We start from the raw sequence: 15580 nt of genomic DNA, 5'->3' as shown, positions 1-15580 counted from the left end.
AAGTGGAAGATGCAGTAATGGTTTAGTGAGCAGGAAGAGGCTGGGACAGAGAGCAGTCCAGAATCAGAGGAAGGAGTGGAAGGAGACCAAGAGACAGAGATGGGGCGGGCTGCCGAAGAAGCCAAGGGAGCCTGCCCCTTTTGCTGTGACTTGCTTCTCTCATATGTGGACCAGTCTTCCTTGTGATCTACTAGAATTTTCACTTGCTGACACATCATCCCTGCGTGCTGGAATAGCAGTCGCTTACTCCACCAATGGGGATGCGGGTGCCGCTGTGGGTTAAACCACAGAGCCCAGGGCTTGCCGATCAGAAGGTTGGTGGTTCGAATCCCCACGACAGGGTAAGCTCCTCTTGCTCGGTCCCAGCTCCTGCCAACCTAGCAGTTTGAAAGCACGTCAAAGTGCAAGTAGATAAATAGGTCCCGCTCCGGCGGGAAGGTAAACGGCATTTCTGCGCACTGCTCTGGTTTGCCACATGACCCGGAAGCTGTACGCCGGCTCCCTCGGCCAGTAAAGTGAGATGAACGCCGCAACCCCAGAGTCGGTCACGACTGGACCTAATGGTCAGGGGTCCCTTTACCTTACTCCACCAATAATTTAACACTAAACAACCACAGTTTTGTAATGTCTGCACTGACGACTCTGTTTATTCCCTATTGAGTTGGCAACGTGGACAGCTCAGGAGTAGAGTCCTTTAGTGGTGAAGCTATTGCTGGAGTGAACGACTGTTTTCTGAGAGTACAGGTGTGCGCACATCCCCTCTCTGATGCTAAGAGCGTAGTCTTATGATGGGCAAGGAGCAAGTTTTTGAGTATAACCTTTTGGTCCAGCAATGAAATGTGTGTGACTATGTATGCAGATCAATTCACAATAATTCTTGTTATTGGCCAGTTGTCTGATAACGTCGAGTCTCAAATAAGTGAAACCTTTGGGTGTTTCACCTGACCGTGTGGCCTCCTGTTTCAAGGGGGCTAGCACACAGCAGCAAGGGATTACGTCCATCTGGCTTGCCTGACAACAGAAATTCCCTAAACCTGCTTGTGCGAAATCTGCCCCAACTTGCTCGTAGCCTTTCCGTAGCCTCTCTCGTCTCGGCAAGGTGGGATTCCCCTTTGCTGGCATCACTCATCATTCGAATCCCGCCTCACTGTTTTTTTGGCTACACAAGAGATCGTGTTCCCCCAGTATGCTGAATTAACCGGCTCTACCCTGACACTAATTTGACAAGGATCACTTTTAATTTATCACCACCTTGCTGGTTCATGTGTAAAATTAGTCTTTCACCTCCAGTGATATTTTTCTTTCCTCCCCCATTTATACACTGTGTGTATATTTGCTTTTCTGGTTGTCTCTCTCGAATGCCTGAGAGCTGACTAATAAATTTTTTCGTTATCCAACTCTCCATCAAGGCAATAGCAAAGGAGAATCATTTTTGTTTTTCTTTTGTAAAAAACAACAACAACTCACAAATGTCAACAGTATTATCACATTTGCTGCTGTGACTCAGCCCATTTCAGAGCTACACACCAGCCTTTCCAAACCAGGGAACAAGTTTGCCTTAGTTCTGCTCCTGGGAGCTGCAGCGCTGTAAGGTGCCCTTCCGGGTACCACTCAAGATCAAGTGGATAGCAATCCCAGAGACCGGCAGGGAATAATCAACTGCTGCTGTTCCATGTTTGCTTCAGCGTATTTCTCATGATTCAGTAGTAGAGCATATGCCTTGATCTCAGATTCAATCCCCAGTTAAAGGAGCTTGCAAAGCAGGGCTGCAAAAGATCATCAAATTGTACAGTTGGAAGGGACCCAAAGGTTCATTTGGTGCAGGCATAGGCAAACTTGGCCTTCCAGATGTTTTGGGACTACAATTCCCATCATCCCTGACCACTGGTCCTGTTAGCTAGGGATCATGGGAGTTGTAGTCCCAAAATATCTGGAGGGCCGAGTTTGCCTATACCTGATCTAGCACATCCCCCTGCAATGCAGGAATATCAACAAAAGCATTCATGACAGATGGCCATCCAACCTCTGCTTTAAAACCTCTGTGGCAGGAGAGTCTGAGGGAGACTAAGACACTGTCAAACAGCTCATATGCCTTTAATCGGTAGCCAGCATAGTTGTTGCTGGCACCCGTCTGTCTCAAGAAACCATGGAGTGTAAAATGTACAAAACCGGGTCAAACATATGTTGGAAATGTAAAGAGAAAGAAGGGACTTTTTATCATATGTGGTGGGAATGTATATCATTTTGGGAAATGATATATAATGAATTGAAAAAAAATGTTTAAAATGGCATTTGTAAAAAAAAACCCAGAAGCATTTTTGTTAGGGATTGTAGGACAAGACCTGCCAAGAAAAACAAAGAACTTATTTATGTATGCTACAACAGTGGCAAGAGTCTTGATAGCACAAGGATGGAAGAATGAGGAAATCCCAACGAAAGAACAGTGGCAAGAAAAATTGATGAGCTACACAGTGTTGGCTAAATTGACATACAAATTGCGGGACAAGGACAACTGTAACTTTAAGGAAGAATGGGAGCTTTTTACAATTTATCTAAAAAGACAACAAAATGAATTGGACTCCTTGGCAGGTCTTGAATAAACATACACAGATTTATTAGTTGATAACACGGTAAATAGATAATGTAAGGATATGTATAATTTTATAACATGCAGAGAATAATACGTGCTGAGAAATCAGAGACAGGAGCTGAGGGAAGTCTCGGGGGGGAGGGTTTGAAGGGGGGAAAATAACGAATGTGATATGTTTTGATAATTTGTTATGTTGAAATAGTTAATAAAAACTTTTTTTAAAAAAAGAAACCACGGGGTGTGCTTCTGGGGGTGAAGTTAAACTCTTGCATTATCAGCACTGAAATGACCTCTTCAGGGTGCAAGCCTGGGCAGGGTGTCTGGAGGTCCTGGGCTGCCCAGACAACAAGACCTCCCTCTCAGCCTCACTGATATGGTCCAAAGGAAAGCAGAGCAATACGCTTGGCACCAGCTTGGATGCAGGAGTTGCTGGAAGGAGGCGTACAAGGTGCCATCCAGCCATTTTATGGGCTCTACTCCAGATTTGTGTAGGGTTTACTCCTGATCCTCGTCTTCTCCCAAAGATGTCCTGCAAGGCAGTGGAGGTTTAGGATCAGAGTTGTCCTTTTCTTAGATAATAATAATAATAATAATAATAATAATAATAATAATAAAAAAAAATTTTATTTATATCCCGCCCTCCCCAGCCGAAGCCGGGCTCAGGGCGGCTAACAACAATCAAATAATCAACAATCAAATAAACCAACATTCTAAAAATATTTCATTATAAAAATTAATTAAAATCAAGTTGATGGCAACCATTAAGCAAAACTCTGTGCAGGTTGCCAGAGGAGGGAGTCAGGCTGCGCCCTGACCAAAGGCCTGGTGGAACAACTCTGTCTTGCAGGCCCTGCGGAAAGATGTCAGGTCCCGCAGGGCCCTAGTCTCTTGTGACAGAGCGTTCCACCAGACTGGAGCCGCAGCCGAGAAGGCCCTGGCTCTAGTTGAGGCCAGCCTAACCTCTCTGAGGCCTGGGACCTTCAGGATGTTTTTATTTGCGGACCGTAGGTTTCTTTGTGGGGCATACCAGGAGAGGCGGTCCCGTAGGGTCCTAGGCCGTATAGGGCTTTAAAGGTTAAAACCAGCACCTTAAACCTGATCCTGTACTCCACCGGGAGCCAGTGCAGCTGATATAGTACCGGATGAATGTGATCTCGCAGCGAAGACCCCATAAGGAGTCTCGCCGCGGCATTCTGCACCCGCTGGAGTTTCTGGGTCAGTCTCAAGGGCAGCCCCATGTAGAGCGAGTTACAATAATCCAGTCTGGAGGTGACCGTCGCATGGATCACAGTGGCTAGGTCAGGGCGAGAGAGATAAGGGGCCAACTGCTTAGCTTGGCGGAGATGAAAAAATGCTGCCTTTGTTATAGCTGTAATCTGCGCCTCCATAGAGAGGGAGGTATCGAAGATTACACCCAAACTCTTAACGGACGGTGCTGGCACTAACTGCACCCCCGCAAGAGATGGGAGTTGCCCCCTCAATCCCATATCTCCCATCTCCCATGAGATGAGCTACATTCTCAGCTGGATGAGCCTCATCTTCCCCAGGTATCTTGTATAGTTCTGTAAACGCTGCAAAGATTTGATATGGGCACCAGTTACTGACTCAGCTGCTGTATTTTCTGTCAATCACCCTTTTCGAACAGTCCCTTGTAGAACGTGTCATTTTCTTTTGGTTACCTCCAACCAGGAAAGAACCTTTGTTTTGACTTCATGATGAGCTGCCCCTTTTTTCTTTCTTTCCAGGCTGCAAGCACGTCAAAGGCATCCTGTTGTTTGGTCCCCCTGGCTGTGGCAAGACCCTTATGGCCAGGCAGATTGGCAAGATGCTGAATGCCAGAGAGCCCAAAATAGTGAACGGGCCGGAAATCCTCAACAAATATGTCGGGGAGTCGGAGGCCAACATTCGCAAGCTCTTCGCAGATGCAGAAGAAGAACAGAGGAGGGTAAGTCGCCTTTAAAAAAAATATAAAAATGGAAGAATAAGATGCAGGTGGATGAAGATTCTATCTCAGGGGCCTCATTAGGAGGCAGAGGTGGTCCAGCGTATGGTCTGAAGGCATCTGAGGTCACCTTCTAGTTGAAGGCAAGCAGGTCTTGATCTGGTCAGTGCTTGGCTGGGTGATGGAAGAGGAGAGGAGGAGAAGTAGTTTGGATTTGATATCCCGCTGTATAACTACCCGAAGGAGTCTCAAAGCGGCTAACAATCTCCTTTCCCTTCCTCCCCCACAACAAACACTCTGTGAGGTGAGTGAGGCTGAGAGACTTCAGAGAGAAGTGTGACTAGCCCAAGGTCACCCAGCAGCTACATGTGGAGGAGCGGGGACGCGAACCCGGTTCACCAGATTACGAGTCCACCACTCTTAACCACTACGCCACACTGGCTCCCTGGAACACACCTGGGAATCACAAACACATACCCCGTTTGGGTTTGGTGACTGAAGATAGGCAGGGTGTAAATGTCAGGCTTCAGGGAATTTGATCCCTTCCCTGATGGCAGCCAAAAAGCAGATAAAAAAGAAGAGTTCTTACCGTGTAATTTATTCTGTATTCACAGAGAAGAAGGAATGCAGTCTCTATTAAATAATGGCGTTCCTCCGAGTAAAGTCCCTCCCCCACCCCCAGTCTCTCCTATTCTACGTCATCCCTGCACCGGCTGATCTGAGCTTTCTGCCTCTGAGTTTTCTGTTCTACTACTCTCAATGCCCGCCTAGTCCTGGGAGAGGGGTGCTCAGGAATGCTTTCCAAAGACATTGTCAGCTGTCTTTCCCCCAGTGCTTCTTCCTTTCGCTGTTCCTCTCCCAATATTTCTCAGCTTCTCCCCTCTGCAGCCTCTGAACTGCGTCCTTCTGCAAACCACTGTTCTAAATCTATACTGTCCTCCTGTTCTCGGGAAGGTTCAGGCGAAGGGGGAGTGACCACCATTTCTCCTCAGTCCAGCCCCTAACAAATTGTAAAAGTAAATAAACTTTATAGAATCATAGAGTTGGAAGAGACCACAAGGGCCATCGAGTCCAACCCCCTGCCAAGCAGGAAACACCATCAGAGCACTCCTGACATATGGTTGTCAAGCCTCTGCTTAAAGACCTCCAAAGAAGGAGACTCCACCACACTCCTTGGCAGCAAATTCCACTGTCGAACAGCTCTTACTGTCAGGAAGTTCTTCCTAATGTTTAGGTGGAATCTTCTTTCTTGTAGTTTGGATCCATTGCTCCGTGTCCGCTTCTCTGGAGCAGCAGAAAACAACCTTTCTCCCTCCTCTATGTGACGTCCTTTTATATATTTGAACATGGCTATCATATCACCCCTTAACCTCCTCTTCTCCAGGCTAAACATGCCCAGCCCCCTTAGCCGTTCCTATAAGGCATCGTTTCCAGGCCTTTGACCATTTTGGTTGCCCTCCTCTGGACACGTATAATGCTTACTATTATAATGCTGTGGTGTCCAGTATGTGTTGTGCTTAGCTTGCACAAGCTCTTGCATTCCTGGATATGGGCCTATTGCGTTGAAGTTAGTTCCCCCCAGCCCCCGAAGCTCATCCCGTTAAGGGGGGATGTTCAAAAAGTATCTACATGGTGCTTAGAGAATAACTTGCACCTAAATATTAGTAAGACAAAGGAGATGGTGTTGGACTTCCGGGGGAAGAGAGGGGAACCTGCCCTGTTGTATATGGGGGGGGTGTTGTGTGGAGAGAGTCTCCTCCTTTAAATTCCTGGGAGTTTACCTTAGTGATTACTTCACTTGGAAAATCAACACAACTCAGGTGGTCAGAAAGGCCCAACAGAGACTCCATTTCCTCAGGGTCTTGCGAAAGAATAATGTTCAACAACAACTGATGAACTCCTTCTACCAGTCCACAATAGAAAGTGTCCTTTCATATTGTATCACAGTGTGGTATGCTGGCCTGACAGCCACAGACAGAAAGTCTCTACAGAGGGTGGTGAATATAGCACATGATAGCATGGGCTGTCCGTTGGGTCCGCTAGATGATATCGCAAGGGATCGTTGCCTTTGGAGAGCGAGAAAAATTCTCAGGGATGACTCACACCCCGGCCATCACCTTTTTAATCTTCTACCCTAGGGCAGGAGATACAGAAGTATAATAAGCCGTACCAACAGGCTAAAAAATAGCTTCTATCCATGGGCTGTTAGGCTGTTGAACGAAAAATAACATAACAAAATTGACTTGCGAGGTGGTGTGTTGTTTGATAAGAGACTGAGGTTTTTTTTTTGGGGGGGGGAGGCTCGTTTAATTTCATTGTACAATGACAATAAAGGTACAGTGGTACCTCTGGTTAAGTACTTAATTCATTCTGGAGGTCCATACTTAACCTGAAACTGTTCTTAACCTGAAGCACCACTTTAGCTAACGGGGCCTCCTGCTGCTGCTGCGCCGCTGGAGCACGATTTCTGTTCTCATCCTGAAGCAAAGTTCTTAACCCAATGTACTATTTCTGGGTTAGTGGAGTCTGTGACCTGAAGCATATGTAACCCGAGGTACCACTGTATTATTATTATTATTAGAAAGGAAAAAGGAGGAGCAGCCCTTTTGGGGTCCATGATCTCTGGCACGCTTCTGTTTTTCTTCCTCACTAGCTTGGTGCAAACAGCGGTGTCCACATCATCATCTTTGATGAAATCGATGCCATATGCAAGCAACGCGGGAGCATGGCGGGCAGCACCGGCGTCCATGACACGGTTGTGAACCAGCTGCTGTCAAAAATCGATGGGGTTGAGCAGCTAAACAACATCTTGGTCATTGGTATGAAAGCTATTTGTTCTGTTTTGGGGTGGGGGACTCTGCTGTAGTTTCATGTCGGGCGTAGACTCTGCAGGGTTTGTGTTGGGCACCATTTGTTGTTCGAATGTCTTAATCTTCAGATTTTAGGATATCTGAAATACACAAGAAGGTGGCCTCGGGCAAGCAGTTAAATTGGATTTTAGCCAAGCTTTGCTTTGGATGGGTAGAGATTGGCTGATATTTACATTCAGTTTTAAGAATGATTTCATTCCTAAATGGATTATTCCATTCCCTAGGTTTTACAGTTCTTGCGGTAGATGAGGAAAATGCTGGCCAGTTTTTAAAACTTTTGAATTATATAAATAACAGAAAAATCAATGTAAAGCCATATATGGTTTTATTGTACATTGTAACAGTGAATGTTTTCATCTTCTGGTGCAGTTGGTTTGTTGTGTGTTTTAATTATGGATGGATTTGATAGTTGATTTGATAGCTGTAAAGTGCTTAGAAGCCATTAAAAGTGATAAAACCGGTCCAAAAAACACAGTGAGATTAAAACAGCTTTCAGCTAAAACCTTGATCTACCTTCTGTAATAAATGTTTTCGGGAGCCATCAAAAAAACATCAAGAGGTTTCCTGGTGGCTTCTCTGGAAGGGGAGATCCACAAAACAGGATGCTGTCTCTGAAAAGGCCTGCTACTTTCAAAATACAGTCATACTTTGGTTCGCGAACGCCTTGCGAGTCAAACGTGTTGGCTCCCGAATGCCGCAAACCCCGGAAGTGAGTGTTCCGGTTTGCAAATGTTCTTTGGAACACAAACATCCGTTGTGGGTTCCGATTGGCTGCAGGAGCTTCCTACAACCAATCGGACACCGCGCCTTGGTTTCCAAACGTTTTGGAAGTTGAACGGACTTCCAGAATGGATTCTGTTTGACTTCTGAGGTAAACTGTTCAGTATCAAAACGTGCTGCGTTTAAATGCCCGAGTTGTGTTTTTTTTCACCTTTCTGATTATTGGGATTTTTCTTGTTTATATATATAATTTTTATTCATTTTCCAAACATTTTTATACAATCAGCTCATATTTAATCACACATTCATCAATTTTTGACTTCCCTCAGTTTCTCTGCCAATTTTCATTAAAATTTCTATTGTTAACGCATTTCTGAAGATTATTGGGATTTTTCAGTGGCAGAACTATTACTGAAACATGAGCCCACCCCATCCAAAAAATGTTCCGGATAACAATGTAGTCTGTACCTGAAGCTAAGCTCATGGTATTAAACAAGGTAGCTGCAACCCCAGGGCTCATAATATTCGAGTTCCTCAATGCTGAATATCTTGCCCACTCCTGGCTCGTGTTTGCTCTTGAAAGCGTCTCTTCGCATAATATTCTCACAACATTTCTGCATTTCTGCTCTGCCTTGCCCCTTTGCTGAGCTGTGGGGAAGGATTTGTACAAATACTAGATGGTTCAGTTTGAAGATTGCTTGAATAATGCCTGTTTTGCAAGAGAAGAATGCTTATTCTTATTTCTATAGTACCAATTTCACATTATTATAACGTTAGTATTTATTATTATTATCTTTATAGCACCATAATTGTACCTGGCACCTTGGTTTGTATTTCTGTTTTATGAGACGCCTCGTAAAATAAAATCTCTTGGCATCGTATAGGATAAAAATTAAAACGCTGAAATAAAAACCCTTTTGCAAGAAACAGGAGAGCAACATAAACAAGACAGGGCTGTGCTCTGATTGTAAATTCAGCAGAGCAGGAAGCAAACCAAGTAGAGGGTGGGGAAGAGGGAAGGATAAATTTGAATACTACCTAAACTTCTCAGTAAGATGGTGTTTGACGCATCATTATTGCTTAATATTTATACCTTGTTCCTTCCTGTGGGCTAAAAATAGGTTGCAGCAGTACTTCCAAACACACAACAACCTCACTGTCTAATAGCAAGGGAAGCAGAAGAGCTTAGAAATAAATGAATAAAATATAGACAGGCTTGCCCCTGAGTCTGTGTTTAACAAATGGATGTAGCTGCTGAGTCTACCTGTATATTGCGTATTTCCCTGCTCACAGTTTACATTTTTAAGTGTATACGGCCCACGGGCACTTTTTCCAAGGTACTTCCTCGCATTTTTATCGTGGCCACAGCAGCAAATAATTCATCTTGACAAAATATACGGTCTTACTCGTCTAAAAGTTCATATGCTGTATATCAGGCTTCCTCAGACCCGGCCCTCCAGATGTTCTTGGCCTACAACTCCCATGATCCCTAGCTAGCAGGAGCAGTGGTCAGGGATGATGGGAATTGTAGTCTCAAAACATCTGGAGGGCCGAGGTTGAGGAAGCCTGCTGTATATAATGCATTGATCTCCCCATGCATTGAGACACATGGTGGGAAAGACACTTTGCTCTGGGAGAGTCATAGAATGGACAAAACGATAAATAATGGGCTAAGTCTTAGATGCACTAAAAACGTAAGGGGTGAAACAGCTAGTTTCCCTCGCCTTGTCTGTTCAAAGAAGTAAAGAAAAGCCTTTACTTCTTAACCCTGAAAGGCTACCCAAGGAGTGATCTGCATGTTACTGTGTGCAGCTTACGTGTGTGGGTATTTGTGTAAGCAGTCAAACATCAGCTGGCAGCTGGCAGTGCTTAAACATCTCCAGAGCATCTTTTGGAATCTTAGGTACAGTCAAACCTCGGTTTTTGAACATCTCAGCTGTTGAATGTTTCGGAAACCCAAAGTGAATTCTTCTGTTTTTGAACGTGCCTCGGAAGTCAAACGGGCTTCTGAGACACGTTTCTCAATTTCCCCCATTGAACTTGCTGACCTCCCTTTGATCCTCGGTTTTCGAATGTTTCGGAATTCAAACGGACTTCCAGAACGGATTACGTTAGAAAACCGAGGTTCCACTGTACAGTCGTACCTTGGAAGACGAACGGAATCCGTTCCAGAAGTCTGTTCGACTTCTGAAATGTTCAAAAACCAAAGTGTGGCTTCCGATTGGCTCCAGGAAGCTCCTGCAACCCATCGGAAGTCACGGAAGCCCCATCGGACATTCGGCTTCCAAAAGAACGTTCATAAACCAGAACACTCACTTCCGGTTTTCAATCATTCGGGAGCCAGAACGTTTGACTCCCAAGGCATTTGGAAGCCGTGGTACGACTGTATTGTTGGATGTGCTGCAATTTAGCCCTGTGAGCTTGCTGGCTCACACCATTCTGATCAATAGATGTTGTTGTTGTTTGTTGTTTAGTCGTGTCCGACTCTTCGTGACCCCATGGACCAGAGCATGCCAGGCACTTCTGTCTTCCACTGCCTCCCGCAGTTTGGTCAAACTCATGCTGGTAGCCTCGAGAACACCGTCCAACCATCTCATCCTCTGTCGTCCCCTTCTCCTTGTGCCCTCCATCTTTCCCAACACCAGGGTCTTTTCCAGGGAGTCTTCTCTTCTCATGAGGTGGCCAAAGTATTGGAGCCTCAGCTTCAGGATCTGTCCTTCCAGTGAGCACTCAGGGCTGATTTCCTTCAGAATGGAGAGGTTTGATCTTCTTGCAGTCCATGGGACTCTCAAGAGTCTCCTCCAGCACCATAATTCAAAAACATCCATTCTTCAGCGATCAGCCTTCTTTATGGTCAATATCAATAGATAGACACCCCCAAACACACACACACAATGTGTGAGCAAAGCAACCTCAGCTGTAATGTTTGAAATGGCTCCTGCCTCATCCTCTCGAAGGGGTGAGTTCTAAATGGGGATAAGGAACCATTGCACATCCCCATTTGTCCTTGGGGAAATGAGAACTCTGCAAAGAGGGACCAAAGGGTGACAGTGGTTCCTGGGCTCAAGCTATTGAAGGTGCTCTTGATGCTTTGCTAATGGCTTCTGTCTGATACATAGGAATGACCAACAGGCCGGACCTGATAGATGAGGCTCTCCTGCGACCTGGAAGACTGGAGGTGAAAATGGAGATTGGTAAGTAAGTCGAGGGAATGCTCGTGGCCACAGGCTGACGGTGTGAACCAGAAAAAGAACTGAAAGGTTGTTCGATTTGAGCAGACTTGCAAAATGAGTACATAGGAGTTATCATTCTCGCCATGTTTTTGCTGGCCCTTCCCCTCTGCTTTCTGAATGCCAGAGGAGGAGTCTGTAAGCTTTTGTGGTTTTAAATCCTGGCTTGTTCTTGCTAACCATAGTTTAAACAAGCCACAGTTTCTCCAAGTCTGGGTGTCATGGATTTAACTGAGGTTAGTTCATTTATTTATGTCATCTCTATGAATGAATGAATAAATAAATAAATAAATAAATAAATAAAATGAAGAAGAAGAAAAAGTAGGTTTTAAAAAAGACTTCCAAACATTCTCATTGTACGTTATCTGTTAAATACACTTTTACCGCAGTTACTTATTTCTTCTATTTTTTATCATATTTCTATGTCAATTGTCAATTACCTTTATATACTACAAGGCTCAGTCTAGGTCTGGCAGGAGATTACCCTTTATACCATGGTTCTTCAAATATTCTTCAAATATTCTCCATTCCTTGTGGACTTTTTGTTTTGTTTGGCCTCTAACTCTTCCTGTCACCTTTGCTAGCTGCAAGTATTCTACCATTAATGTTTGCCAGTCTGCTATATTAGGTGTTTTAGTATTTTTCCAGTTTCTTGCCACTAAAGTTCTGGCCGCCATTACCCCATACATGAACAATGGTATTTTCAATTTTCCTATTTCAGTTGGCAATATACTTATAAGAAATATTTCTGGTCTTTTTAAAAAATGTTATTTTAAATAATTTTTTAAATTATTCATATACATTATTCCAAAATTCTTGAATTTCCACACAGTTCCACCACATGTGTAAATAAGACCCATTTTCCTTATTGCATCCTTAATTCATTTAGTGGGGTCACCCACAGAAGGGCCTCAGAAGGTAACCTTACAGTCTAGGTAGTAAAAAAATAGTGGTTCACAAATTACAAGGAGAGTGAGCACACAAGCTTGAGAATTGCCAAGGCTCACACGCATATGTCTTTTTCCTGTAAGACCTACTGCAGTCGTTAAGAGTCGTCAACAGGCTCATCACAGCTATCTGCCAATCACCCATTCCCACCACCCTTCTGAGTAATACCCCTCCCCCCTTCTCACTATATAGAAGGATCTGGCAACTTCTGTTTCAGTGTATCTGAAGAAGTGTGCATGCACACGAAAGCTCATACCAAGAACTAACTTAGTTGGTCTTTAAGGTGCTACTGGAAGGAAAAAAATTTTTTTGTTTTGACTATGGCAGACCAACACGGCTACCTATCTGTAACACATATGTCTGAAATCCACCAATCTGATGTCCCATCAGCGCCCTCTGAATGACCCTTTTCATTCTAGATGAAGCTAGAGTAACACGTGACTTCCTTTCTTCTCTCCCAAGAAGCCCATCAGAGCCCTGGGTTTTGGAGAAGGATGGCTTATTGCGTTGCAGCACCTAGTATTGCGGCCGTGGAACGGAGCGTTGTTTTCCAACGCAAATAATTCACAGTGTTGATGATCTCGTTTAGGTTTGCCGGATGAAAAGGGCCGGATGCAGATTCTTAACATCCACACCTCAAGGATGCGGACCCATCAGCTGTTGGCCTCAGATGTTGACATTTCGGAGCTGGCTGTGGAAACCAAGAACTTCAGTGGTGCTGAGCTTGAGGGTCTGGTCCGTGCAGCACAATCCACTGCTATGAACAGACACATTAAGGTTTGCTTCTTCCCTTCAGATGGCATTGGCTATAAATCCAAGATGGATCTTCTGTTGCTTTCCTCCTTCTCCTCCTCCTCCTCCTCCACCATCATTCAATAATGCTTCTGAACATCTCCCCTGCCTCGGTTAAAGAAAAAGAGGTGGACCTTCTCAGATCTCAACCCAGAGCTTCCCTTTCTACTCCCAGCCTCCCACCCTGGGAGATCTTCCCTTCCCAGCCTCTCACACAGGGTCCTTCACCAGCCAGCTGTCACCTTCAACTGTGCACAGTCTCCTCATTAACCCAGAGTAGGGGACAACAAGTAGGGACGCTGGTGGCGCTGTGGTCTAAACCACTGAGCCCTTTGGGCTTGCCGATCAGAAGGTCAGCAGTTTGAATCCCTGCGATGGGGTGAGCTCCCATTGCTCGGTCCCAGATCCTGCCAACCTAGTAGTTCGAAAGCACGCCCAAAAGTGCAAGTAGATAAATAGGTACCGCTCTGGCGGGGAGGTAAACGGCGTTTCTGTGTGCTGCTCTGGTTCACCAGAAGCAGCTTAGTCATATGACCCGGAAAAACTGTCTGCGGACAAACGCCGGCTCCCTTGGCCTGTAAAGCAAGATGAGCGCTGCAACCCCAGAGTCGTCTGCAACTGGACTTAACTGTCTGGGGTCCTTTACCTTTTACCTTTTTAGGGGACAACAAAAGCAAAACAAAGCAAAGAGCAGAGCAAAAAAAGGAAAAGTAACAGAAAGATTAAAGTAAGAAAGAATGAGAAAGTAATCAAGGGGAAGGATTCGGAGGTGGGGAGTTGGTTTGCACCTCTCCAGTCACTGAATACAGTCGTAACTTGGTTGACGAACAGCTTAGTTGCCAAATGTTTCGGTTTTTGAACATTTTCGGAAGCCAAACATCAAATGGACTCCCGGAACACATTCTGCTCATCAACCAAAGTATGACTGTACTGGGAACCCTTCCCCATCCCACTATTGGTGTCTGAACTTTCATAAGACATTGTCACACACTTCTTCTCTGCAGCTCTAAGGAGGGACTAAGATTACGTGAGATACAACTTAAGCTTTCAACAGAAGACTCGTTGCTTCTTGCATGTACTGAACCTATAGATCTGAGGCCTCTTTCTGTGCACAGTTGTTCAGAAAAGCTAAGCATATGTGTCGTGTGCCTGTGTTGCTGTTCAGCTCCCGGAGCTGAGATTTCAAGATGGGATGTAGTTGGTGTTTGTTTCTTCCCCCTGCCCCCCCTTTTTTTAAGTTGTAAAGGTCACTGTGCCTTTAATAGGAAATGAGTGATGCAGGCTGCGAAATGTCAGAGTGAGAAGGTTAGAGATTAGCTGGAACATGCAAAATAAGGGTTTGCTATTGAAGAGTGTTGAAATGCTTATATTATTTTTTTTGTTAGCTTGCCACAGGTGTAGGGCCAGGAATGCACCCTGGAACAGGCAGGCGTTGGTGTAAATGTTTTAATGTTGTGCAGTGATTTCAAGAGGGGGAAGAGTGCTGTGGCTTGAAAAGGCACCCTAAAGATTTGGTGGCGATGGGGTCCAGACCCTTGGCTCCACTAACATCTCAAAACCGCCCCCCCAAAAAAAGCCCTTCGAATTTGCATTACCAAGCTACCGTATTTTTTGCTCTATAAGACTCACTTTTTCCCTCCTAAAAAGTAAGGGGAAATGTGTGTGCATCTTATGGAGCAAATGCAGGCTGCGCAGCTATCCCAGAAGCCAGAACAGCAAAAGGGATCGCTGCTTTCGTTGCGCAGCAATCCCTCTTGCTGTTCTGGCTTCTGGGATTCAGAATATTTTTTTCCTTGTTTTCCTTCTCCAAAAACTAGGTGCGTCTTATGGCCTGGTGCGCCTTATAGAGCGAAAAATATGGTAGTTACCCTCTGCAGGTTTGCCGACCTGCTCACATCCTCAACAGGAACCACATGAAGACTGTACACCAGCGGTTCTCAACCTGTGGGTCCCCAGATGTTGTTGGACTACAACTCCCATCATCCTTGAGCTCTGGCCTTGCTAGCTAGGGGTGATGGGAGTTGTAGTTCAACAACCTCTCGGGACCCACAGGTTGAGAAAGGCTGCTGTACACAAATGCCCCTGTTGTGTAAGAGCAACACAGAAAAGAAGGCCAGGAATGGGGAACATGTGCACCTTCAGATGCTGTTGGACAGAACCCGTTTCAGCCCCAGCCAGCATAGCAAAGGACCAGGGGATTATGGGAGTTGCAGTCCAGCAATACCTGGAAGACCATAGAGCTCAGGCTGATAATTCAAAGCAGCCATCTTGACTGGTTCTCATCATTAGAGGGGATCAGCAAAATATGATTGGGTAGGATGCAAAGAGAGATGGGAAGAAAAGGGGAAAGACTCGTGCAATTCTTCTCCCAAGCTGCTTTTTATCCTCAGAAAGGTCTAAACACATTTCCCCCTTCTGTTTCGACGGAAGCTGAGGCTCTTTAGATTTTTGCAGGGCTTCCAAAGAGCCTCGCCTCATGACCTCAGCA

The 15580-nt window shown here is 45.2% G+C and overlaps 1 protein-coding gene across 6 annotated transcripts in view; it reads left to right on the top strand.

The window, feature by feature from the left end:
- The window catches only part of NSF (N-ethylmaleimide sensitive factor, vesicle fusing ATPase), a 109960-nt gene that overhangs the window by 67719 nt on the left and 26661 nt on the right, over positions 1–15580 (top strand). For all 6 annotated transcript variants that reach the window (XM_083582864.1, XM_083582865.1, XM_083582868.1 and 3 more), the window contains exons 9-12: positions 4336–4535; positions 7186–7351; positions 11242–11316; positions 12890–13077. In XM_083582864.1, the coding sequence (XP_083438990.1) occupies positions 4336–4535; positions 7186–7351; positions 11242–11316; positions 12890–13077 (629 nt within the window). The remainder of the gene's footprint in view (positions 1–4335; positions 4536–7185; positions 7352–11241; positions 11317–12889; positions 13078–15580) is intronic.

The sequence above is a fragment of the Podarcis filfolensis genome (assembly GCF_964270895.1).
Source record: "Podarcis filfolensis genome assembly, chromosome: 13".
Taxonomy (NCBI): domain Eukaryota; kingdom Metazoa; phylum Chordata; class Lepidosauria; order Squamata; family Lacertidae; genus Podarcis; species Podarcis filfolensis.
The sequence above is the reverse complement of the archived record's forward strand: the minus strand, read 5'-3'. Positions and strand labels throughout refer to the sequence as shown.